The following is a 26,614-nucleotide window of genomic DNA, read 5'->3' on the forward strand; positions in this document are numbered from 1 at the left end:
AATTTTGCTCCACACTGGGGGCATTTCTTGAGTGGTGTCCTTTCCATGAGCCGTAGGCCTTACGGCGTGGATAGGCCCAGCGGCCCGAGTCGCTGACCGAAATCGAGCCGATGAAAGGCGCGTCGACGATGAAGATGTTCGAAGTCAATCCGAAGAGTTTGTGGAAGTTTTGCGCGTCGAAAAAGTTTGAAATGGAGATTCCGAACCAGAGCACAAAAGTTGCATCCGAATCCAATGGCGGAAAAAAACAATCTAAGGATGGAGTCGATGCCCATGCGCACTATTGTCCAAGGGAGGAGTCATCTATCTCGTGACTACAAATACTTCTTCCAAGACAACAACAACGTGCAAGCATCCGAGCCCAACACCAGAAGGCGATCTAATGCAAGTGCGTGATCTGCAGCTCATATGCCTCGAACATGCTTTTTTGCAGTCGCATACAGCACGATTCTCTGAATCGGGCCGATAGCGACTTCAAAAAAGCCTCAAACATATGGCCCCGTAAGAGCCTGCAGTACAGTAAGTTTAGAAAGTGAAAAGAAAAACATTTCTACTTAGGCTGAATACTTGGACTTGGGCAGTACAAAATCATGTTCCCTGTGCATCACTATCCAATACAAAGACACCTTTCCTTAATACAATAGTGTGCAAAATAAACCAGTGATTTAGACAGCCTCCGAAGATGGCTCAGTTAGTTAAGAAGCTGATGTACTATACAGAGGTTCTTCGACAAAATCTTCCCTTCAGAGTACTGTGCACAGCGCCCACCCAATAAAAGATCTTCCCTGACACAGGATCTTTCCTGACAAGCAACCCACAAAGTACACCACAATGTATGACCCACAATACACAATTCTCACAGAGAACTCTACATAGCACACAATACCCATTAGCAACCTTAACAGCACATAAGAAATAAAGACAGTAAATAATATGTGCCATGGAGAGCCTTTTGTACAACCATGTTGTAGACTTCTATGTCGTCTGGCGGCGAGGGCCTCGAAGGGCAAGTGTCTACGCCTTCTTCAGGAGATCGGCGTCGAGATCTTGCCATTCCATGCCTTGTGCCTCCGAGGACGTTGAGTCCCGATAGGATTGCAGTTCTTCATCGCCTTCTCCCTCAAAATAGCAGTCTTTGTCTCCCAGTTCCTCAAGTGGTTGGGGGGGTTTTTGGCGGTTCCGCGTCTTCGTCGTGACCTTCGGCTTCGAGCGCGGGGTTCGGCAGGATGGTGTATTGGCTCATCTTCTCGTCAAAGTCCTTTTTCCTTTGCAGGATGCTCGCCATTACGGCCTCAAACCTCCTCTTCTTCCTCTCCATCTCGGCGGCATGTTCGGCATCGAAGGTTGGAGCGCTTCTCTTCGGGGCAGTCGACGACGATGCCGGCCCTTCTTTCCTCGGTGCCGAGGTGTCCTTTTCATGGGCAACCTTCGACAATCTTTGTTTTTCTAGGGTTTTTCCCCGATTGGGAGTCCTTTTCGAAGGATTCACTCGGCTGACTGTCCCTGGTAGCGGTTGCCTTCGTCGAGTGTTTCGGCAGCAGAGCTCCTTTCGAGGACTTGGCTTCACTTCTACGAGTGTCGCTCTGGGCTTTAGCTTCACCCTTTCGAGTGTCGCTCGAGTGTTTAGAGGTCGACGACTCCCTTACCTCCTTCGACATCTTCTTATGGAGCTCGACGACCATGCAGTCCTCCGGTCCTTTGGCGATGTTGTCCTCCTCTCCAATGGAGAGACCCAAGTCTCGAAGCGATGGAGGTGGCCCTGCCTCTGCATGTTTTCGTTCGCCCTTCTCTGCCTCTCCCTTACTCTGAGGGTCTTGGGTGTAAACGCCAAGCCCGCGTTGCAGTCTTCGCTGCTGTGGTCGAGCAGCAGGCAGAGGTTGCAGACTGGATGCTGGTCATTCTGGGTGTCCTTGTGGTGGCAATTTGTGCTAAACTTGAAGCGGTCTTTTGTGCATCCCTGCGCTCAGGGAACCCCCTGTGAGCGCATTCACCGTCGAACGTCGAGGTTTTGGTCGTGAACCTTCTCCCTCGTCACTCTGGTTACCTGGCCTGTAGTCCGGTGTAGATGAAAAACCTTGATTTTCGCAGATTTCCTGCGATTTTCCTTGATTCCTCTTCCAAAACTCTGGAACTCTTCGGCAACGATCCAGACCCAATGGCGGAAAAAAAGAATCTGAAGATGGTGACCAAAGTTGGGAGCTTCCGCCAGAAGCGCGTCGACGTCACAAAGGACACCAAATGGTGGGATGTCGACGCCCACCTGGGCCCCAAAAAAAAAAAAAAAAAGGAGAGAATAAATACTGCGATTCCGGACCCAACCCCCAGATGGCGGAATAATGCACAGCATAGTGAATCCAGAAAGATTCATGCTGCAAAACTACTAACAAACACACAAACTATAGAGTCCTCCATCACCCATTCTCCCAGAGACCCCTGGTAGGAGACACCCCCAGAGAAAGACCTTATCTCACAAAACGCCAGCCACTTGTGATAATATAATTGGTCAGATGGATAGGAGGACAAAATGTGGACCACACAACATAACACAAAGTAAGGGATGAACTTCCTTCCAGCGATCAGTTGCTCTAGAACAGTGACCAGGGTAATATCAGTTCTATTGAACTGGACAAGAGCAACGCTTGTTCTCTACAATGTTTTGAAACATCAACCTCTGTAGTAACTGGTACTCTATAAAAACACGATATTCTCCGACGACTTTTGTTATTCAGATTCCACGTAAGGAGTAAAGACTCGGCATTTCACTGAGCACAGTATTCGCACCCTTGTCCACCTTTCACGCCATTATGCAAGAGTCCTCATTCTTGCATGCTTATTCTGTATTGTTTTGTATTTTTGCGCTTTCTATGCCTACACTGCCTGTAAAAGGGGAGATGAAAGATATTTGCAGCAAGTTTTAGGGTCATGGGCTCTTATACGGTCAGTAGGCGTACTAAAAGAGCAGATCACGTTCCATACAGTGCATCGTAAGGGTTCATACATTAACACTTCACATAGGAGCGCATGGGATCAAATACCTCGCACAAGACAATCCCAAAAGAAAACACGTCCACCGATTCGTCATAGCTTCTTCCTGCAAGCAGAGAATGAACAAATGTTAAAAGAAACAATACACCTGGCCGAAAGGGGTCTCACTAGTAACTTCACCCTATGGATATTCAACCAAAGAGACTCATAACCAACACCCTCTCCAAACCTCCCCTCTCCCAATTTAAGCCTTCACTTTTTATTCTCTCGGTTTCCATAGTTATCTCATGGCCCGCCAGATCTCATTCTACAAAACTACCCATTGGTTGTTTTCTTCCTGTATCGCATATAGTGTTTCTTCCATTCGCATTATGCTACAAAGCTCCCTTCTCCACCCCCAGCGGTACTCCCCTTTTAACTCTATATCCTGTTTTTGCTTCTTGCCAAGGTTCCTCTCTCCCCTCACAGCTCTGGTCTCCCCTAAGGAGCTCTTAAACCCCTCTCCCAGAGGACGATTCTGTATGTTTTGCTGTAAACCAGAGTTCTCTCCGCCACTGGTTTCACAGTTTCTTCATTTTATCACGCCCATGGTTCTTTTCCAGTTCTCTTTCCCTGACCAACCTGCTCCTGCCCTAGTTGCTCAATACCGACCTCCTACTCTTCCCCATCAGCCTATTTGCATTTTACCTCATAAATGGTGGCTCTCCCTTTCTCCCTCTAACATGGTTCCCCTCTACTCCACTCCCATGGGTCTCCTTTCAACTTTATATGGCCCTTATCATTTTTGACTCCCAGCATCCTTTACAGGTTCACCTTAGCCCATTCTAGTCTTAGTTATCCTGCATGGCCTTCTCATCCAACAGTTCTAAATCAATTCATCTTTCCCATTATTCGCTCTATAATCTGCACATTTTTGGATATATCCTTGTTGGGAGTCCCAGGTCCTCAACATAACATAATATTTCCAGCGGATGACGTACCATTGATCATCTCTGGTGCCATCCAGTAGGGATTCCCCACCACGGTGTAGCGCTTCCTGCGATCCACCTTCTTCAAGTTCTTCAGGTGATCTGGTTGGTTCTTCTCGTCCACCATGAGCCGAGCAAGCCCAAAGTCTGCCACCACCACACTCTTGTTCTGTGCACACAGAAGAGAAAGTCAGGCACAGAAAGAGGACATACAGGCCCACTGAACTGTCTGTATGTACTGCTTCATGGAAGCACTCAAAGGGAATTTCATCCAAGGATCAGTAAAGCGACCTACCCAAATGTCAAATCTGACACTTCTGAGTTGCTACGTTGCTACTTAACAGTTCACCCCCGAGGTACACACGACCCAGGCATTCTATTGTATCCTGTCCGACGTACTTAATCACACACTGCGAATCAACGCTGTTCAGTTTATAAAAATAAGCTGGTCACTCTCTCAATCATGTTCCCTCAACCAACTGTCTGAAGGGCAATCAGCGTTGGTAGAGACTTCTCAGATGAGTAGCTGTTGTTTACCACTGATAACCTCGCTAGGACCTCATCTGGATGTTTGCCATCCTTCAGCAGATCTTCAGGCCACTGACCCCAGTGCTTCCAGGCAACACGAGCGGAGGCAGATGGCGCAATTTATTAAATTATTTTGAGCTAATACAACGTATTACTAGTTCTGCTGGACCTTATTGGAGGATACTATAATATCTCCTGAAACTTGAATCCCCTCTTGCCAGTAACGGGAGGCCTTTTCCAGACCCTTGGCAGCCAGTTCATTCAGGGCAGTTAACGGAGAATAACTCATTTACCACATGTGTCCCATGATCTGCGTACCAAGGCACCAGTCACTGGATCCCAATATTACCTATGCATGCAAGATCATTTTTGGCAGTAGATGTTTTGGGATTTATGTTGTGTTGCGCTTTTGCAGCAAAGTGTTAGGTGAAAACTATTGTCCCATTACTTCCCTGCCAGACTGTGGAAAGTTATTTAAATTGATTGGAGCCAAGCAAATTGCTAAATACCTATAAGACACGGGCATCCCTGACCCCTGGAAATCAGGCTTCAAACCAAGAAGAGGTACCAAGACTGCACCAGCCTTCGTTCTTGAGACACTGAGACCAATTATGATCAAGGCTGACTCCACGGCACTGATCCTCATGGATCACTCCACATCAACTCACACAGAATAGACGACTGTAACACAATCTAACTTGGTCTCCCAGAAGGAAGTACACATATGCTGCAGAGGATACAGAACTACGTAGTGAGAAACGGGGCACATCTTAGTATGACAAGTCATGCGTCCCAAGGCAGAATCAACTCCATCACTTTCCAGTTAGGCAATGAGTGGCGTTCAAGACATGTTGCCTTATGCATAAGGCACACACCAATACAGAGAAACCATGCCACCAACAACCATTCAACTATTACAGGGAGAAACTGATACTCCAACTCAAAGCATCTTCTGAACAAACCCAGAGCTAAGAAAGCAAGATTTGGGGGTGGCTGCTCTTAGTTATTTAGGTCCTCAACTGTGGCTAAAAGTAACAAGCATTGGCATAGCCAATAGGTCTCGCCTTTAGGGACTGAAACGTATTTTGTTATGCAGCACAATAGCCTTGGTGCAACAACATCAACTGTTGCATGGCTAAACACTTATAAGGTCCCAAAGGCGAGACCTATTGGCTATGCCAATGCATGTTTATCCTCACAGCTGTTCTTTTACTGCAAATTCTGCACCATGTTGCATTTGAGGGTGGATGAGAGCTTTAAATATAATCCTATCATAATAATCAAATTCATCAAATGAAATATGTTGATATGGGACGTGTGTTTGTACACCTCTGCTTAACTAATACTAGAGTAGTGAGGAGGGGGCTTCCCCCTCATCTGGCCCCACATTCTAGAATTACATCACATCATAGTGCTGTCGTGACCTCTCACCTCTCGCACCAGGCAGTTGTGGGAGTTCAGATCTCGGTGAATGATGTTCATGGAGTGTAGGTACGCCTGTGGACGAAGAACACACCGGTGACACGAGTGATAGACAGAAAAATGTGTGACCAACTGTAGGAAGACAGCAGGAACATCATATATCATATCATATATATTGGACGCCGAATTCTAGCCTACTGCAAATTTTTGCCATGATATCTGACATGGCCTCTCGTGTGATTAGAAACGTGCCTTTGGTGGCAGCCTTTACAATCAGTATTTAAAATCTTTTAGAGGAGAAGGACTTCAAAAAATATTTTTGTAAAATGTAAAGTCCCCACTGGGAATTGGCCTTTGGATATATATATGATTAATAAAAACTATTACAAAACAAGTCTCTTATTCTGCATACTAAAACCATTGAAAGGATGCCTTGCAAAAAAAGAGCTTCAATATTTAAACATACGTAATTAAAATATTAATATGAAATGTGAAAAACAGAACGTGCGTGTCCTGCATGGATGGCTTGTACGAAAAGAGTGTGCATATTGAGTGTAAAGTGCTGTCTTTCCCTTCCAGAGTGCAAATTACGAGCACGTGTCTTGTAGGCATAACTGAGGAACAAGGTAACAAGAATTCCAACCTCTGCTCGACATCAACCTTATACGACTCAAGCCCCAATCCCCTGAATTATTGATTTTTCTCAATTTACAATAAGCATCTAGATTTTCTTTCGAAAAAAATTGGTTAACCAGTGATCCTGGCAAGTTCGTTACTTAACAACATGTATTATCTTTATTAGCCTGTACAGTTGTCTTGTCAATGTATCTCAAGCCTGGTAAACCCACTAACTAATGTAGAAAGAGAGAGATTAGGGCCCTGAAAAGTTCAGAGGTACTTATGTTAAAATTGAAGTGTGTGCAGGAAAACAGAACGCAGAGGCTTAGTTCACAACTTAAAACGCCAAAAGCCCACATAGAGCAACAGAAGACACAAATGAAGGTAGGAAGGCTACAAAGGGGGGGGGGGGGTTGGGGGTGTGGGGTTACAAACTGGAGTTCCTTACAAATGGCGAACTTTCACTCAAGCAGGGGCACATGGAAGTCATGGGTATCAATAATGACCCACTCAGCAACCACCAGGCACTTAGCAGACAGGAAAACCAAAGCAACAGGCGTCATACAACCAATGACAACCTTTTTGTGCCAGATGAAAGCAGTCCAAAAGGCAGTGGCCCTTACAAAAAATGATAAAACGTTTGCATCCCCGCCCATTCACCACCATTCGGGGGGTGTCGGAGAGATTATTCAGAAAAATGGGCTCTAGAATTAATAAAACCTGCCTATTGTACGGAAGTAACCCAGCAGCTGCCAGCAACAAAAACAAATGCTGTTCCTTGAAAGGAGGAAACGAATGAGAATCAACAAAGATGTCCTCTGCTTCTTTCGCCGACGCTGAACCTGGAATCCGGTCTGGCACGCATATTCTTCAGTGAAGTTGAAAGAAAATATTTCCTGGCAGTCCTGCTCGATACTTCTAAACAAAACAGTGGAAAAGGGAACCTAAAGGCAGTGGTCACGTGCTGGGGCCCTGTGAGCTTAAAGATTATGTCATAATGAGTCACTCTGATTCCTCCTTCGGTCGAAGGACAAAGTAAAAGTGTATTTACTTTACAATAATCATTTCCAAGACCAGGTATTACAGGCAAAGTAAATCACGTGACTAGAATTCAAGGTAGGTTCAAGCCACAAAAAACTGGTGTTTCGAGGGGAAACGCTGCTATTCTTGAGACCATAAGTGGTAACTTAGTCCAAAATGGATTGTACTCAAACCCTAGAGAACCTGCGAGACTGAGTACCTACTGGTGCATTCCTGTGATGGAGAGCCGGTCAATGCATTCGAAGACCTGCAGGGGCATCATAAAATGAGGGTCTGCGGGTCAACCAATCAGTCAGCATTTGTAGAGCGCTGCACTTTCACCCCTGTGGGTATCTGGGCACTGTGTTGCGATATATCCATCGAAAAGCCAGGTCATGAGGAAAAGGCGGGAACAAACTAGCAGAAAAAGGTATAACGGGCAGATAAATGAGCGAACTGAAAAGGCAAAACAATAAAGGCAAAATAGAGCAGAAATCGATCAGATGGCAGAAAAGGCAAAACAGAGGGCAAAAAAATAAACAAAAAGGCATAATAGGGCAGAAAATCGATCAGAGGGAAGAAAAACAAGCAGAAAAGGCAAAACATAGGGCAGAAAAATTAGCAGAAAATGCAAAACGAGGGCAAACAAACGATCAGAAATGACAAAACAGATGGCAGAAAAACGAGCAGCAAAGGCAAAACAGAGCAGAAGCAGGCAAAACATAGTGCAGAAAAACGAGCAGAAAGGGCAAAACCGAGGGCAGAAAAATGAGGGAACGAGCCAAAGAGGACCAAACAGAGGGCAGCAGGTAGACAGGCAGCAGAGGGTAGCAGACTGCGCAGGAGAACAGTCGCAAGGAGAGCTGGCAAGAGGACATGCGGGTACATCTTAAGATGAAGAACCTGCAGGTGCAGACTAACATGAACATTCCTTAAATTTAGTCTAAGACAGAGAACCTGCAGGTGAGTCTTAAAATGAATAACTGGAATATGAATCATAGGATGGAAATTCTGTACATGACAACCTGCAGGGGCAACCTAAATTGGAGGACCTGCAGGTGCATCTTTAGAGGGACAGCCTGCAGGTGCATTCTAAGATGAAGAATGTGGAGGTGCCTCCTCGAATAGAACAACTGACGGTGCCGCCTAAGGAGAGGATTTTGAGGAGCATCCTAGGATGGACAGCCTGAAGATGCAACCTAGAAAGAACAGTGTGGAGGGGCCTCCGAAGATAGAACACCTGATGGTGCCGCCTAAGGAGAGGATTTTGAGGAGCATCCTAGGATGGACAGCCTAAAGATGCATTCTAAGATGAAGAGTGTGGAGGGGCCTCCTAAGATAGAACACCTGATGGTGCAGCCTAAGAAGAGGATTTTGAGGAGCATCCTAGGATGGACAGCCAGAAGATGCATTCCAGGATGAAAAGTGTGAAGGTGCCTCCATAGATAGAAAACCTAAAGATGCAGCGCAAGGGGAAGATGTTCAGGTGTGCCCTAGGATGGACATCCTGTAGGTGCATTCTAAGATGAAGAGCTTGGAGGTGCAGCCTCAGATGGAGGACACCTTGGTGCAGACAGACATATGATTCAGATATACAGCCTGCAATGCACAATCCAGCGGAGTAACGTAGGACAGAAGCCACAGCTGGAATGCACAAAGGCGAGGTCTATGTTGAAGAGGCCGGAGGTACCAGTGAAGACAGAAACCAGACCTGCAACCTAGGATGCATTAACAGAGGAGTGCCGCTTGGAATAAAGAGATTCGGTTTACAATTAACAATCATGGGGGTACCCAAGACCGAAAAACAGGAGGAGCCTGACTAGGATTACATGTTGGTGATGTAGGGTTATTGGAGGGACCTGTGCAGCGTAAAATGCACAACCAAAGAGGCAGAATCCAAAGGCAGTGCAATCTGAGCGGGAACGTAATGAAATAACTGGCAATGCGGTGGAACTCGGAGATGGGCGTTTGAACCTAAAATGGAGAGCTTAGAAGCAAATTGCAAACTGAAAAGAATGGGAAGACAGATATGAGAGTGGCTGATGACAAAACGGCAAATGAATATTTTGCCAACATACTAAACTCATTTTGCAGTCTAGATTCCATTGCAGCTTTAAATGTTCGAGCTCTACTGCCATCTGGTGTTCACATTCGGAATTATCGTGGCAAAAGTATAACAATACCGAGCTTCAAGATTAAGTGCGAGAGCAGTCAGTCCCCGATGATGTCAAAAACCCCTGAGCAACGTCACACTCATCATTTGGTGAGCCAATACCCACAGTACAGCTATTCCCTCTTACCAGCGTAGCCTTTCTCAGGGGGAGGTGCTGTTGTACAAATAGGGAGAGGAAGTAGTGTAGATGCCAAAGCTGTCAACTTTGGGAACTGGGGAACAAGGTTCGAGTCTTGGCTTCGGCTCAGCATCCTGTGATTCTGGCACAACACTTAATCTCCCAGTGCCTGCAAAAATGAATATATCCTGTGTAATGTACATGGACGTCAATTCGCCCAAATGCCAGGGGTAGCGAAAGTGACATCACACGACCGTTGACCTCCACTTTCACTCATACACACAAATTCACACATATACACTCTCACACGCGAGCACGCACATAACATACATTTTAAAACAACTTTTACTTAACTCAGCTGGCATGGAAGGGCATATTCTAGCTTACTGTACTCCATTTTTATTACACTATTAGTGAATAATATATTTTATTTATTCACCATTAGTGTAATGAAAAACTGACAGAAAATAAAGAGAAAGGCTCCCCAGCTGCCTCAGTCTTCCTGGCACTGAATTTGCCACCTCTGAGGCCAGGGGTTGCAAAGTCAATGCTAGGGGTAGCAAAGGGCAAGCCAGGGGAGTGTATGCTATATAAAACCTGAAAGAAATTCAGACTACAGAAGAGACCGACCTTAAAGAGCAGTGGTCCTATTATGCAGCTTGGATCTTGCAGAAATGTGCATGTTATTTTGGCTGGGTGAAGGCTATAGCTTAAGCAATATGTGGGAGCAGAGAAGCTTCATACATGGCTTGATGCAGCTTCCCAATGTCTTAGGAGGACTCAAGAGAGAGTCATCCCACTAATGTTGTCAATGAGAACTCCCTAAATCCACCCAAAAAAAGATTTTCTTTACGTAAAAGAACCGCTGCCTATTGGCTAGGTGAATGCGATTGAGAAACCATTCACATACATACATTTACATGCAAAGGCCTGGTCACCACCAAAAACCCCACTGACTCCCCACTCAAAAGCAGGCCTGCTTTAGGGTCCTGTGTATGGCTTGTAAGGCTCTCTCTGATCGCGGCTTCTCCTAGCTTACAGCTCTTGGGACCATTCCTCAGATCTATCGCGCCTGCACCGGAGTATGATCCTTCTCCTATTTTGCTGCTCACTGCTGGAATATTTCCCCTCTGTCTCTATATCAAATATCGACCACTGAAGCTTTAAAAACAGGCAGAAGACGTGGATATTTCAGCTGTAATATGCTGCTTACCTTATGTGCCTTTCAGAGTTTCCATCTCTAGCGCCAGGATGCCCTTTCTCTAGGCTAACAACTTATCTTTATAACACACCTATAATTCAATGGTGACCATGTTTTATGCAAGCCACAATAAACCTATGCAGACTTGTCTTCAAGAGACCTCTGCCATGTACAGTGTGCTCACAGACTACAAACAACTGTTGTGTAGCGTCTTACACTTCCGTTTCCATGGATACTGTACATTGATATTAATACCCTTCTGGTAATCAGTGTCTGTAATAAACATTGCCCTGGTAACTGTAGCTGCCTGACAAAGACAGGCCCAGCAAAGGACTGACTCATGTAGAAATCCGAGAGGACTCAGTTAAAAGGATGAATGTGGCCTAATAACTGCATTACCTCCATGAAACACAGTGCAGGGTCATTAACAGACAATGCGGGCCCTACACGCGCTCTCCCTGCTGAAGCCATTGCATCAATAAAAGCTGCCAGTCAAGAAATATGCCTCCTGTTGTACCAACACATATGGTCAAAAGTGGACTCATAAGTTAATCACACACACTAAATACTCGGAAAGGAATTTAAGCCCTCAATAAAACCTACGAAGCTGGAGACGTGAATAATAAACAGTGAGAGTATTTTGGTTTGATGTTTTTTTTTTTTTTTAATATAGCGCAAACCTGGTCCGAGCGCATTAGTGGTTCGCATGAGCACCACAAAATATTACACATGTATATTTTTTTATAGACACTAGGGGTTTCGATTTGCCCCAATTCACAGGATATTAAGCCGAAGCAGGGATTCGAACCTGGTTCCAGGGTTGCGCTGGGACAGAAAACAGGGCCACCAAAATAAAAGTGGCTCTCATTAGCAAATCAGATATCTAACAAAGTGGCCCTCAGGTGCAAATCGGGTATCCTTGAACTTGTAAAGGCACGCTGTCGAGGTGTTTTAATGGTAGGGGAGACTGCATGCATTAGGGCTTGCTGCAGGCCATATTTGTGGTAATATCGCAGAATTCAACAATAATAAAAATGGGTCTAGCAGACCATAAAACAGGCTGACGAACAGCCAAAAACTAGGCCCACACCCTGCCCTTCATACCAGCTCTTCTGGCACTGTCAGACAGGTCTCCCAGGTATGAAGTCGACAGCTCTAGCCGTAAGGTCACTCGATGAACTCTTTAACGGAGGAGTGTGTACGACTGCAACACACTCAGTAAACAAGAGAAATATTAGAAACGTCATCACGCAACAAATGTGACGCCCTTTTGCTTGGTACTGCAAACAAAACCAATTCCTTTTGCAAGGTACTGTTTTCTTAAGTGAGACTGCATAGCCTCCCTCAGAGTTTCAATCAGTTTCTTGAATTTACTGCCCAGTGACAAGGTCAGGTGACTAGATTCTAAGAGCTGAGGACCCAAGAGCAGCCAGGGTGACTCCATGCTCGGATGAACAACATTCTAAAACGCTCTGGTCACCTGATCTAGCATTGAAGGTATCACTATGAATGCGCGTGTCAACGTATGAAGGAGAGTTCATCAAAGTTTGTGAGCATCGTATTATCTGAAGTACTCTGCAAATCACTAGCAGGAAGGAAACGGCGTACAAAAACATCTGTAGCACGTCAGGCGAAAGAAAACGGCAGAAAATTCCTTATTTCAGTACTCCGGCATGTAAACTTGATATTTTGCACAATCTTTTCTAACCTAGAGATTGATACATGGTATAACCTATATTCTGGTCATCCAGTAGATGCAGAATTCGTATCAATTCGTATTCTAATTCAAGATGGCAGCTCCAGCTGTCTGACATGTCAGCTGAATGGAACTGCGCCGCAGCCGCACTTGATCTGAAACTGTTCCGAATGCTTATTCTCTGGTACAACCATGCCCTGGTAAGCTCTTCCAAGTGGCTGCTACTGCTGTTGAGTCCACGTAGACCTCAGGATTTGGCGGGATGGCTCATTGCCTCTGCTTCTGCTGAGGCCTAGAAGTAACCCAACACTGCTAGAAGGCGTCCATTGCCTTGGCGGTGTCGTCATCTGTGCGGAGCTGCTGAAGTGCGTCCTTTGTTTCTACAATATCAGTGTGTTGCTGCTGAAGCACTAAGTACGGCGAGGTCCCACACCTCAGGTCTGAATTTGGATACGAGTGTCAAAGGAGCGTGGTGGCGTGGACTGTCGCATCTACAGTTGCTTTAATGGGCTGGTTGCATGCTATATTTCTTTCTTGAAATGCACCCCACCTGCCATCCCTTTGACGGACAGGCTGTATGCAGTACTATCTTCCAGAATAGTCACTTGTGTCTCTAGGAGACTTGGGTGTCCGGAAGAAATTCCATCTGGGCACAGATGCTCTTCCACACCCCTCTGTTATTCGTCACACATTTATGTCTTCTTTCTTTGATCACAAGGCACTAAAAAAAATCACTTTGATGCCCCAGGAAGCCAATCTCCTACTTACTTGCTGAAGTTGAAGGGGCCATCAAATTTGTATTAAGTTATCTTCATGTAATAAGCGGGCAGGCGGCATTCTCCAATGTGAGCTGGGACGCGCAACGCAGCGATCAATGCTGCTGGTGGTTCTTGAAATTTCTACTAAAACTATTTCTATGTTCTGCAGCCAAATGTATACATATGCTTTACGGCACCCATGTGTTACACCTGTAAGCTCTATCGTCAACCGTAGAAGACTTTGAGGATAAATGTCTGTGTCAATGGAATCTTGAATTGCACTATTTAAATATGTTTTTGAAACCATGAACATGTATTACAGGCGCCTGCAACTCCTCGTTTGATGACTCTGCTGCTTAAAAATACTTCAACTGAGCCAACGGTGAGAGCCATTGATATCGAATCGAAGCCTGTTTTGAGGTCGCCTGCCTAGTCCGTCAAGTTATGTTTCGACACTTTGTCATGTTTGAGCGTCATGACACCCATTTGTGGAAGATTTGTGCAATCATTATGCAAAAGTTTTTCTGGTCTTGTTACTTCAATAAAACAAATTTCCTTTTTGAGCCCCATGCTTTGCATGTATCCTAGCGCCTGGATACCCTCACGGTTGATAAACCTCACTCTACAAACCCACTAACATAACATGCAAGAGTCCTCTGCATGGCTCACTGAACATGCGCGCAGACTCAACATACATACGTGATGTCTCCGGTGTACATATATCAGTGGAATTTAACACAAGAGGGTTCACACTCTCACTGACACAGATAAACGTTCTGATCACAGTATAAAAAAAAATGTAAAAAACACAGTATGCTGCCAACGCTGCCTTAGCCTAGGGTAAAGACAGTAGTCCTCTGCTCACTAGAGGGACACACTTGGTGCACTCCTTCACAGTCGCGGCCGGCATGGCTCGCGGGTGGGGGGTGTCAATAAAAAAAAAGTACAATAATTTAAACTTACCTTGAGGCTGGGTCCCACGTCTTCTCGGCTCCTGCTCTCCTGCCTCCATCAGGGTCAGGAAGCAGGCAGCTACGATTCCTCCCCTAAGCCAATCACAACGCTGCAAGAAGCAGTATGATTGGTCGCGACCACGCCCAGCCAGGGGCTTATGGGGGGCCATGTTCTCCATGCAGGCTGCATTGCAGCCTGCATGGAGAAGGGCAGAGTGCGCATGACTGGTTTGGGAGGCCCGAAATGGCCGACCAGACAGTCTTTGTGCACTTAGGAGAGGGCAGACCACTCCTCCCCAGCTCAAAGAACAGAGTAGCCCCGCCCACCCGTCCACCAGCAATTAGCAAACATAAAATGGTAATAACTAAAAGTTATTTCCATTTTATGTTTCTGCTTCTCGCACTGCAAGAAAGCAGTTGGGCGACGCATCTCCGCCATAGCGAGGAGCTGCCCCTGCTCCTTCAGGTCACAGGACGGGTTACATGCCTAGGCCTCTGCGCACAAGCTATATTACCAAGACACCAGGCTCAAAATAATACTCAGGATATCAGGTTCACATACAGTCAGGCACTCGGGCCAGGGGAACACACTTGTATACAATGCAAGGGACATTCCCTTTCCAACAACAGCACCAAGGAAAGCTACAACCACTGGGGAACCATTCAAAAGCAAAAGTAACCCATGAAGACTCTAAAAGTTATCCAAAGTGCGAACGGCAGTGTGTACGCACAGGCGTGAGAGGACTGCAATTGGCTGCCAAACCAAAACTGCAAGATGGGCCCATGCAAAAAATGTCTGTGCCTGTCTAAATGTGTGTGACAGTCTCAGGTCGCCTACGCCTGCGTGCATGGGAAGCAGCATGTATAGCTGCCCGAGTGTCTGGGTCCCTCTATATAGAAATCACGTGACTCATGGGTGCACATTTCAAGCTCAGGATAAAAAGCAGGGGTTTGAGACTCACCATTCCAGCTGCTATGTCTCTCGCAAAGCTGACTCGCGGCTTCCAGGGGTAGTGGGCATCCTGCGGAGACAGCATCAACGTTAGACTGAGTGAAGTTCTCAGACAATCGATAAAATACAGTGTTATAGTCCAAGATACTTGATATCCGGTGCTTACCATGCTTTTGATGATCCCTCGTAGTGTCCCACCCTTGATGTATTCTGTGATGAAATTTAGCCGCTTGTCCTTATACAGTACCCCAATGAACTTCAGGACATTGGGGTGCTCCAGACATCGCATTACCTTCACCTGAAATCCCAAAGGCGCACAATGTTATTTCTGAGCCTCCCTTCTCTAACTCCCCAAGACTGAAGGTTGCAGGGGTTTTGTGATGAAATTCTGATTTAATGGAACTTCTTTGGATGGCTGAGCCTGTCAATTTACTCCGGAGAACATCACCTGCTTTTATACAGCTCATAGGCACGCGCCCAATGTCACCTGCTAAAAGAGACTGCCTGCAGCCCGAACTGTGAACCAACTCAGTGAGCCATCCCCAGCTAGACTGCGGGTCATTTTACAAGGTTCCCGAATACTTCATGTTAAATCGGGTGGAGTGCAAATGGGGTTACGATTTACTAGGGAGTACAAGTGGAACCATGAGGTTTCCTGAGAGAGGATGAATTAATAAGGAATGGGTAATTCCAGGTTAAAATTCCAGGAAATCCCTCTTTTCACCCTAATCTGTTGTGAAATGTTCCAGATCTGCAGTAAATCTATCGACCTTGTAATTTCGATGTAGCCAGTAACTTACGTCTCCTCGGAATTACCAGGGTTCTCGTAATGCGGCTCTAAATAGGAAAATCCTTCAATCAGGGTCCAAAGGACACAGTCAGGGGCATCCTTCAATCAGTGAACATGTGTATCCCGAAAAGTGTCCTCCTTAAACCAGTATTATACATAAACCAACCAATAACATCTTTTAACCAGCAGCCATATGTACGACAACCGGGGATATCGTTCTCCGAGTGTCGATATACAGGCCCAATTGGGCTTCATTCAATCACAGGACATATGAAGACTGACCAGTGATCTCCTTCTCAAACGTCCAGATGCGAGACCAACTAGGGACATCTTTATATCGTAGGCCATATGTGGATTAATCAGTAACATCCTTCAATCAGGGGCCATGGATATACCAACCAAAGGCAGCCTTCAAGGGAGGGCAGTGTGTATATCTAACACGGGTATTCTTCATTGGATGGATACTTGAAGGGACATCCTTTAACCTGGCGCCATGTGCAGAACAAGTACATATTCCCTAAGGGTGTATGTGTACAACAACCTGAAACATCCTTTAATCAGGGACCATAAGTGGATCAGCCAGAAGTGTCCTTAAAACAGAATCAGTGTGCAGACCAACCAGAGACAACCTTCAATTGGCCCAGGTACCCCTCATTAGGCTGCACACTTTACGTACGTACAACCTGTGTGTATACCAGCCGAGAACATCCTTCAGGGGGAGACTACAAAGACCAACCAGGAACATCCTTCAATCAAGGTCCTGGATACACCAACCACAGATATCCTTCAAGTAACGCCAAAATGCAGACACAATACGGACATCTTTCAATAAGTTAAGGGGTATAGACCAACAGTTCACACCGTAGACTTCTTTGTCCAGTCAATCAAGTTGATTCATTTGAGACTGACTATTCGTTGGGTTCTTCAGGTGTCTGATTACACGCCATTCTATAACTGCAATGCCATGACTAGCCTTTGTCCCAGCAATAACGGATGAACGGAGTGATATCATAAACTCGAAAATTCTCTAAACGTCAACTGCGGCACCTAGAATAGTCCTAATTTTGACTGAACAGTGTTCCAGATCTTTCTGTTGGATACTTTTGGAAACTGGGCATAGAGTATGGAAGGTGTACGTTGTCCATGGAGGTGGCAAGGAGAACCTCGGAAGATGTAGACAGGACAATATCATTACATTTCATTTTGTGAACCAACTGGAATGGAAAAGTAGAAGCAACTGCAGCTTCCTTGCTTACAATTGCTGTTTCTTTATTACTATTCCAGCAGAGACGGTACAAACTTTTGAGTCAAAAATTCGTCAAGTTTAACTTATCCTAATCGTCAAAAACATTAGGTTTTATAAAGTTCCCTCTGCAGCCTGGATCACTGATCTGAACGCTTCACAGAGTTTGTGCTTCAATTCTTCTCTGATTCTAGACAGATTGTGTGTTGATTCCATATGGCCTACCGGGGAATTTTAAATTTATATCATACATTTCTTTACTGCTTAGGTATATAATTCTTTAGGGCTAGTGTTCAGAGGTTACAAGACTCTTTTCTGATGTGTGGGAGATGGGATCTGCAGGCCTGAGTGTGTCTTGCAGTTGTTCTTGGTGAAAATCTGTTGATTTCTACATATGTCCAACCCGCTGCCCGATAGACTCACACTGAATGAATGCCTTTAACAGGGAAAAATAACGCAGTTTGCGATTGCCTACACTGCCTTCGACGACATTGCTACATTCACAGTCTAGTCATGTCGAGCTTACCTCCTTGAGAAACGTCCTCTGAGTTTCCTCATCAAAACGAATCAACTCCTTCATCGCCATCACTTCCCCTGTCTCTCGGTGCGTCACCTAGTAACAGAAAGGAAGTGGTATCAGCAGACAGAAAAGGGTGATTCTGGGCCTCATGAAAAGTCTGTGTGGATCTGCTGAATGACTCCTGTGTGTCAGAGCAACATAGGTGGCCATGTTCCTGATCAAGTGCAGGGACAAACCATGAGCGCCTGATTATGAAAAAAAACTGTGGGCCTCACTTATGAAGTGTTGCATCGCTGCAGTACAACAGCGATGCAACACTTTTCAGTGCGCCCTTCTTGCGACACCATGGATGTGCCATATTTACTGTGCGGTGCTCCATGTCACAAGGTTTGACAGATATGTCATGAATCCTGACGTATCTGTCGGCGCTAAAATGGCGCTTTGCTGGAGTGTGTCTGGAAACAGATGCAACTCCAGCAATGTGTCATTTCACATAGGGCAAGCCCCATGTGAAAAGTCCTGCGTCACCATTTCTGCCTGCTTCAAGCAGGCGTAGGGATTTGATGAGTAAAGCTGTAGAAGTGTCGCAGTGAAATCTCAGATTTCATTGCGATACTTCTACAAACCTTTTCTGAGCCGGAACGCCCACCCTGCATACATTATACCCATCGCAGGTATAATGTAGCACAAGGGTTTACAAAGTGACACATCTGCCTAGTTGCATCACTTTGTAAATATGGTGCAGTGAGGTGCATTTTTATACCATCGCAGCGTCACAAAAAGTTATGCAACGGTAGGGAAAGGGCCTCATAAACAAGGCCTCAAGTCTGCCTCCAATGTAATTTTTTAAATGGGTGAGAGAGCATGTGACTACAGATTGCGCAGCCCAGAAACATGGGACAGAGATTCACCAGTCTACCGGTGTTCCATGCAGGCTCCACCCTGACTCTCTACGGGTCTCTTAGACCCTCCCAAAGCTAAGTGAAGTTGCAGACTACACTCACCTTCATGAAAGCCTAGATATTACTCACACAAACTGGGGGATGCATGTTGGCTCTGGTGAGATATGGATATGGCGATTCCCGCTAACCTGCTGGTGTCTTTGCAGGTACGTAGGCAACCTTTCATTGGAATGGGGCCAGGGACTGCTGAAGAGTCTCTGGGGAGTCCCTTAGAACCTCTGTAACCTACCAAATAGCACACCTAGGGCATGGGGCACATTACCTATACCATGGTATAGCCTGCCCATGAGAGCTAATGGTTTGTGCCGGAGGGCGATTGTTTTAAAGAATAGGTGGGTTGTTGCATCTTAGATCGCTTTGGATTCCCTCTGTGGTGCGATCAGACATACCTTAATGGCCTGTCCAAAGCATCCTTTCCCAAGCACCTCCCCATGGATCAGGTCTGAGGGGCGGAAGATCCTGTGCATCCGAGACACGACCCTGAGGGACTCCGAGCGCCCGATGTCCTTGCGCTGAGAGATGGGGGATCCCACTGAGCTGGAACATGGAGATTTGTCAATGCTACAACTGCGCCTAGAAGACAAGGAAGACCAAACAGTAAGTTAGAAAGCTGAAAACAGTCCCCACCTATCATTACTGTGCATATTCCTCAACCAGAGCCTGAGTGACATGAGTAGCCAGCTTTGATAAGCACCCAACCCAGATGGTGACTGATATGAACTATAACTTATGATAAGTACCCAGCTCTTGTACAGAGGTCCAAGTCCTAGGAGCATTAAACTTGTCTATGCGAGATGCTTGCTCACCAGATGCCATTGGTGCTGAGAAATGATCCAGAATTCACGATTTGAGGCCTGGGTCATCAGCATTTGGGAAGGACGTCATCATTTCCATCATCCAGATAGCTTGTGCTGGGTCAAGGCAGGCCTGAATCACGAATTGGTGTCGCCTTAGGCAAAGTGACCTTTTCTCAACCCCATTATTTAGCAATTATTCTAGTGGTCTCCAGCCCTGCAGCGGGCGTCGCCCTCACATAAGACAGAGGGGACCTCATTAAATCCAGAAATCAGGAGAGGGTTTTGTAAAATAGTTGAAGCAATTCAGAGACGTTCGGTTACTGCTCTCTACGCCCACTGCCTGAGACCGCTCCTAATTCCATCACTTTCTCCGAGAGTGTAAGCCTACATGTCTTCAATTGTCTCTGCGAACGCATTACTTACTCTTCTCCCACTATCCTAACCACATATTAACTCTCCATATTTACCACCATCACTCTAGTCATTCTCCTCCACTTCCACCACTTTCCTCCGAAGGGCACACATCTTCCTTCACCGCTCACTCCACATGGGCACCCCACAAATGCCACTCTTTCCAGGGCATAGCACTATCACTGCTGTTACAAGTTAAAGATTCCACGTCTTACTCTCTTGCCTAGTAATGTCTCTCTCGCTCTTCTGTCTCTACACAAATTTCTTCACTTCTGCTAGGGGCTTCTCCTTGCGGGTCAATAGACCACTCTCTCTTCTGGTGCAGATTCCTTCGCTCACACTCCTCTATTACCCAACAGATGCCCTCTGGAGCTGCGAGGGCACACGGCCAACAACTGCCAAGCTGGCAGAATAGCAGTTGTGCTCACTCCTCCACCCTCAAATGCCCACGGTGCTCTCTTCCTGTGGGTTGTTCATATTCCTGTGTGAACTCTTGTAGTAGCCTGGTTTAGTAGGACACCCGTATCTTAGGATAGCCCTCTCACTTTTAAGCGACCCTAGAATGAAATCTGCGTACATGATTGTCCTTTGGCGCATGGCTCCAGCTTCAACGCAGGGCGTCCGTGATGGTGACTTCAACGGGCTCCGTAGATCCGCTAGCGGGCTCATCTCCGAGACGTGCTCTCTCACGACCGCCTCATGAGGGTCGTGCTCAATCGTTAACTGCAGGAGGCGGCTGGTTTCCTGGATGAGAAGATCAATCTATGGAGAACCAGAGAGAAGAGGGTCATGGAAGGAGCGCGAGGATGGAAAGCGTTGGAAAAACAAGTTTAGAGCAGGTTGTGGCAACAGAAAGAGAACAATCAAAAAAGAAGAAGTACAAGAACTGGATAATGATAAAAGAAAGGAGACCATGATAGCTTGTAGATCAAGAATGAACAGCGAGAGCAATACCGAAAAGAGGAGCAGCGACTTCTAGAGGAAGGTAACTGGGGGGAAACAAAGGGCTGTGGTCAGACCGAGGTACAAAGAGATTGTGGAGTTAGGTCAAGATAATAAAACATGTATCCATGCTAATTCTGTATTAATTTTTCCACACTTTTTCTGTTACACAATATTGCGCGATTCCCAACATAGAGCAAAAAGGGAACTCCAGGTCCCAATAAAGGACACAGAACATTAAAGAAGTAAGTTGATCTCTACCATTCTTCACTGGCCACGGAGTTCAAACCTACTTCCCTTCCAATGTACAAGGTCTTAACTCGACCTACATACAGGGCATGTCTGCCTAATTCTACAGATATTATAGGAAATTGTAGTGAATATGTAATCAACTTTGGAATAGTTAAAATCTCCCCACTTTCCCAATGCAGAATCCAAATACACACAGCACTCGGGATACGGAGTCAGAATCAACCTAATTCATGGGATTCTATCCACCACACCTCCCAGTGTGAAACAAAAATACTACTTACATTTACCATATGCATATGCAAATGTACACAAATTCAAAGACACGGGTATGAGCATCTCACCAACTTCCAGGACATGAGAGTGCATCCCCTCTGCCATACTTGAAGGACAAAGCAAACACAAGGAGATGATGGACGGAGCGCTGAAACGTTTCAGACACTCAGCCCCAGTCACAGATCTAGGTTGAATCCATCATCATTCTTTAGCTCACTTTGTCACCTCAGTTCAGACCCAGCTATATGCAAATCAGTCTTGACCCTGTGCCTCATGGGAACAGGCCAGCCCGAACTGCCAAGCCAGGTCTTCCCTGAACCGGAAACAAGCATCCTGGGACCGGTTTCTGGGTAACACCCTTCATCAGCCAGGCTAGCTTGAATCCAGTGGAAAAGTGAGCAAGGGACCCACATCTGGGCATACCCTGCCAACTTAGGGCGAACCAAGGAAACACAAGGAGGTGATGGACGGAGCGCTGAAACGTTTGAGACACTCCCCCACAGTCACAGATCTGGAGAAATTGTAGTGAATATATTATCAACTTTGGAATCGATAAAATCTCCCCATTTTCCCAATGCAGAATCCAAATACACACAACACTCGGGATACAGAGTCATAATCAACCTAATTCATGGGATTCTATCCACCACACCTCCCAGTGTGAAACAAAAATACTACTTACATTCACCATATGCATATGCAAATGTACACAAATTCAAAGACACAGGTATGAGCATCTCACCAACTTCCAGGACATGAGAGTGCATCCCCTCTGCCCTACTTGAAGGACAAGCAGTCCAACACCCCACCCCCTTCCTGGATCAGTAGCCAGTTCTTCCCCTTCTAAAACATATTATCCTCATCTCCTCAAACATTCAGGATATGAAAACAGACGCACTAGATTCAGGAGCAAAAGACTGGGAAGTCAAAACACTACCAAGGAACAATTTGTATCCTCTTTCAGAACAAGTCAAAACCTGCGCAATCCACACCGCACTATTAAGACATCGTCAGAATCTATTCCTTTCTTCAACCTAAGTCCAGGATATACAAACTCCCTGATCTTGCAAAGAAACAGTGGCACGGTGCCCTTACTAGCTATTAGTGGGCTTAAAAGGCAGCGAAAGGATGGGAAGATCAATTACCTCATCGAGAGGAACATTGCGTATAGGAGTGCCGTTTATCTCTAGAATCCGGTCCCCAATGTGGATGGAATTCTTCACATCTGGACTTATGCGGTCAGTGTCAACTCTGCAGAAGGATAGGTACAGGTTAAAATATAATCAGAGAGATCATACACAAAGCATAAAACCCCACGTTGAATGGTACTAGCTGTGCTGCATGAAACAAGTACAGATACTTCCTAAGACATAGCATTTGTTAAAGGACTCACCAATGATTCATTAGCATTTATTTTTTAAAACAAAAGCAGGAAGTCAACTGTATCCCTGCACTATGTTTCTCTCTCTATCTAGGCTCATCAGGAGAGCAAAGCCTCTCCATGTCCCTTCAACTGAGTCCGACAATGAGCCAGGGTCCCCACTAGAGCCGAGTTACCCTCCAAGATTGGGTTGGGCCAAGGACCGAAGCAGCGCCACTCACCAAAGGCTACCAGGGGGGCACATATTTAGGCAGAGCTTCCCCTTGCTCTAAAGTTGGGGGAAGCGAGTGACCCCCGGCAGCCCTTTATTTAGGGTCTAGAACAGGACAGATTATATACCTGGCCCAGCTCACTGGGCTGTTACTTTATTTGCACTCACTCAGATGAGCCCCAAAGAGCCTTTTAAAAGTCTGATGGTTGGGATCCGAATCTGATCAGGACATCTGACATGAAGCAAGGGTAAAGACTTTCTATAGTTTAAAAGTAAATCATCTGCTTCACAACAAAAAATACTCCTTAATTCTACAATTGCGTTGTAATTTTTACAAGCCTCATTACAGTTTACTAAAATTCATGTTAAAAGTGCACAAGGTCATTTCTCTCCTCTGACTACTCGCCCATTTCTGTGATGATGCACCACACAAGCCTACTCGTTGGTGTGGAACCTTTAACAAAGCATTCCAACGTCTCTGAAACCACATTAAACCTAAAAAACCAAAGTTAAAAGCCATTGAGAGCAAGAGCAGGTACCATGTATGCTCGCCCTGCTGACGGCTTTTATACTGTGGATGAGGAAACTGGCTGGACTGGCAGAATTGGCTAGTAGGGTCTCCAATAATGTACATTGAGTGGTTTGGGGTCGTTCTAACCAGAGGGACCCAATGTGCCTCATCCATCAACCTCCCAATCTACCCGACTACTCTTGCCTATGGAGTATCGCGATGGGCCATTCTATCTACAGTGTTACATACATAATCAGCATTTTACATCGGATTTGCTAGTTTGATCTAAAGTGTCACTAGCAGGCAGACAAAACATAATATACATCACTGAGAACAGACGTCAACATCAAGTCCTGAAACGCTCTGCGTCAGAGAAATAGATGATGTTAAGCTGCTTGAAGCCGTTCTTGTGCCTACGTTCTTTATAAACACTAGCAGTGTCCCTCCATTACATTTTAGCAGGGACATTCAGAACCTCTGCATACTGTTGTTTATCAGGCTCTCACATTAGTCATAGATTCGAGCACCAGTTCAGGCAGAATATCTACAAAAGCTTCTCCTATGCTTTGTTCGCTCCACAAATGGTGGCACCATCATGGCAGGAGCACTGGTCCACCCCAAGCGAAACTACGAGTTTGATTGTTGGGAAACCAGAGAAAATAATGATCAACCTTCAGGAACCCTAAATGCTGGATGGAGTTCATTAATGTCTTCAAAAACACTGGACCCCCTTCGCCATTCCGCTAAGATTAGGATTAAATGTATACTACTTACATGCCTCTTCAGCATACATGCCAACATTTTAAATGAAAACAAAATCGGGGTGATGTATTTTTTCCCATTGACATCTATTGAAGCAGAGGTCATTTTTGAGCAGGAGACAGAAAAATAAAGCCAAATTTAGCTTTAAAAAAAAAAATGGAATTTCTCCCGCCTACATCGGTTCTCTAGAGATCAAGGCTTTAGTGTGTGTGGCGAGATCAAGCTGCTAAGTCCAACAATTCTACTTAATCTCAAGGTTCTCCTAACTTTTGTTTTTTTTATGTTCAAATACTCTGTAGGTTTCCTAGGTTTTGCTTGCCTAACCCCAGCTTGGTCTTCCTGCCTTAGTTTCAGGGGCCTAACATTTACCACTCTGACAGCCTGAGGGAGTATAACGAATGCCTGTTAAAACTAACAAGAGCAGGTTCCTGGCACAGAGGTTTATCATTCACTTTCAAAATCCAGGAGGAGAACAGTACCATGGTTTACTCCTCACAGTAATGCAGCACTAGCAAAGTTTATCATTGTTGGGAATTTTTTGGCCCCGGATTTGGCTGATGGGACAGTGGCAACCACAGACAGGATATACTCACTCTCGGACCCTCACGGCACGTGAGTGCTCTGAGCCGCAACCAGGAGCGGTGCAGGTTGGATCGATGGAGACAGAGAGGCCTCGCTTTCCATCAGAAGAGGCTGGTATGGACACCAAGGTGACGGTGTGCGGCAACCGTGCTGATGGGGACTCTGGAAGGATCTGCTCAATCACCGGCGTCACCACCATCTGGTAGTAACAGTGTCCACTGCCGAGGAATGGTCCAGCAACAGGAAAGAAAGAGCAAAAGAGGTGGACAAGAGGGGGCCAAGGGAAGAAATGAGGAGGAATGAGAATATAGGAGAGCAGAGGCACAGGAAAAGGAGGGTTAGGTGGGAGAAGAGCATAGAGATTGGATTGTGGTAGCCACAAAAGAGGAGAAAATATGAGAGTGCAACAAAGTGGGTATTAAGATAAAGATTTGAATCATGAAAGAAATTACATGTAGAGCAAGTTGGAGTCCAGGAGATGGTGGATGATAAAAAAAGGTGTGGAAAGACATATTGGGGGAAAAAAGATGAGAATGCATGGGGCAGACGGAAGAAGATTGAAACCAGAGAATAGGAATAATAGTGATAATGAAGAAGAGGGGAAGGCAGAGCAATAAAGGAAGGAGACAGCATGGAGGGAAAAATAGAATTAACAAAAAGACAAGATGAGTGAATTTAAGAAAGAATAGAGCAATTAAGGGACAGAGAGAGAGAAAGGAAGAGAGAAAAAGAGAGCATAAATCATTAGAAATATACTGAGTCACCTCCCTAAAAACTATAAGGATAAGAATGAGCCTCCTTACTTCCCTTTGTCCTGGCAAAGGGGAAGACTATCACAGAAGCATTTATGCTTGTCTCCAGTTCTTGTCACACTGCCGCTTACAGCACCCAGAAGCGGCGGACTTTCTCAATCGGCTACATAAGACAATCAGTCGGATGGGACCTGGAATGTTCTCAACATTAACCAACTGCAAATCAAACACGTTCAGACCATCTAGACAGCTTCCAACACACCCACGTAAACGCCCACAACCACACCCCACACAAAAACAAACATCCCTGACCCATTCAAAGAGCCGGAAGACATATTTGGTCTAAACAAGATCAGGCAGAGGCAGGCCGTCACCCACAGTAAGCGACTGGGAACCCTAAAAATAACAAACCTCTGCTGGGAGGGGCTGGGTCACATGCTTTTCCCTTAGGTGTGAACAACTCCTTAGACTAGCCCTGGTTTCAGCCACATGTCCCCTCTGACACACAACCCATCTGCCCGCCAGGGACAGTTCTGGGATTTTGGGGGCCCGGGCGGGAAGGGAATGTGTAGGCCCCTCTAATTTGCATACTTGACACATTCAAGGCTTCAGAAGCTGCTTTGTGCAGAGCCCTCCTGGGCTGCAACTCCTCTCAGCCACCTACAAGCACCTCTTTTACTGCTCATATAGGGCTGAGATGTGAAAATTGCTTGTAGGCTGACGGTTAACACTATGGGGGACCTAACTGCTGGACAACGGGCATCCCAGAGTGCCTCTGAATAGACAGCCAGGCAGGAGGCCTAACTGCAGGACAAACCTGCAAAATGTATTTC

The 26,614-nt window shown here is 45.7% G+C and overlaps 1 protein-coding gene across 2 annotated transcripts in view; it reads right to left on the reverse strand.

Moving 5' to 3' along the window:
* LIMK1 (LIM domain kinase 1) overlaps positions 1-26,614 on the reverse strand; it is a 250,416-nt gene that overhangs the window by 17,805 nt on the left and 205,997 nt on the right. For both annotated transcript variants that reach the window (XM_085649679.1, XM_085649680.1), the window contains 10 exons: positions 25,041-25,247; positions 22,728-22,833; positions 20,693-20,877; positions 19,297-19,480; positions 17,952-18,038; positions 15,559-15,690; positions 15,403-15,462; positions 5,913-5,978; positions 3,966-4,122; positions 3,036-3,091 (listed from right to left, as the gene is read on the reverse strand). In XM_085649679.1, the coding sequence (XP_085505805.1) occupies positions 3,036-3,091; positions 3,966-4,122; positions 5,913-5,978; positions 15,403-15,462; positions 15,559-15,690; positions 17,952-18,038; positions 19,297-19,480; positions 20,693-20,877; positions 22,728-22,833; positions 25,041-25,247 (1,240 nt within the window). The remainder of the gene's footprint in view (positions 1-3,035; positions 3,092-3,965; positions 4,123-5,912; positions 5,979-15,402; positions 15,463-15,558; positions 15,691-17,951; positions 18,039-19,296; positions 19,481-20,692; positions 20,878-22,727; positions 22,834-25,040; positions 25,248-26,614) is intronic.

This window comes from Triturus cristatus, chromosome 3_2 (genome assembly GCF_964204655.1).
Source record: "Triturus cristatus chromosome 3_2, aTriCri1.1, whole genome shotgun sequence".
Taxonomy (NCBI): Eukaryota; Metazoa; Chordata; class Amphibia; order Caudata; family Salamandridae; genus Triturus; species Triturus cristatus.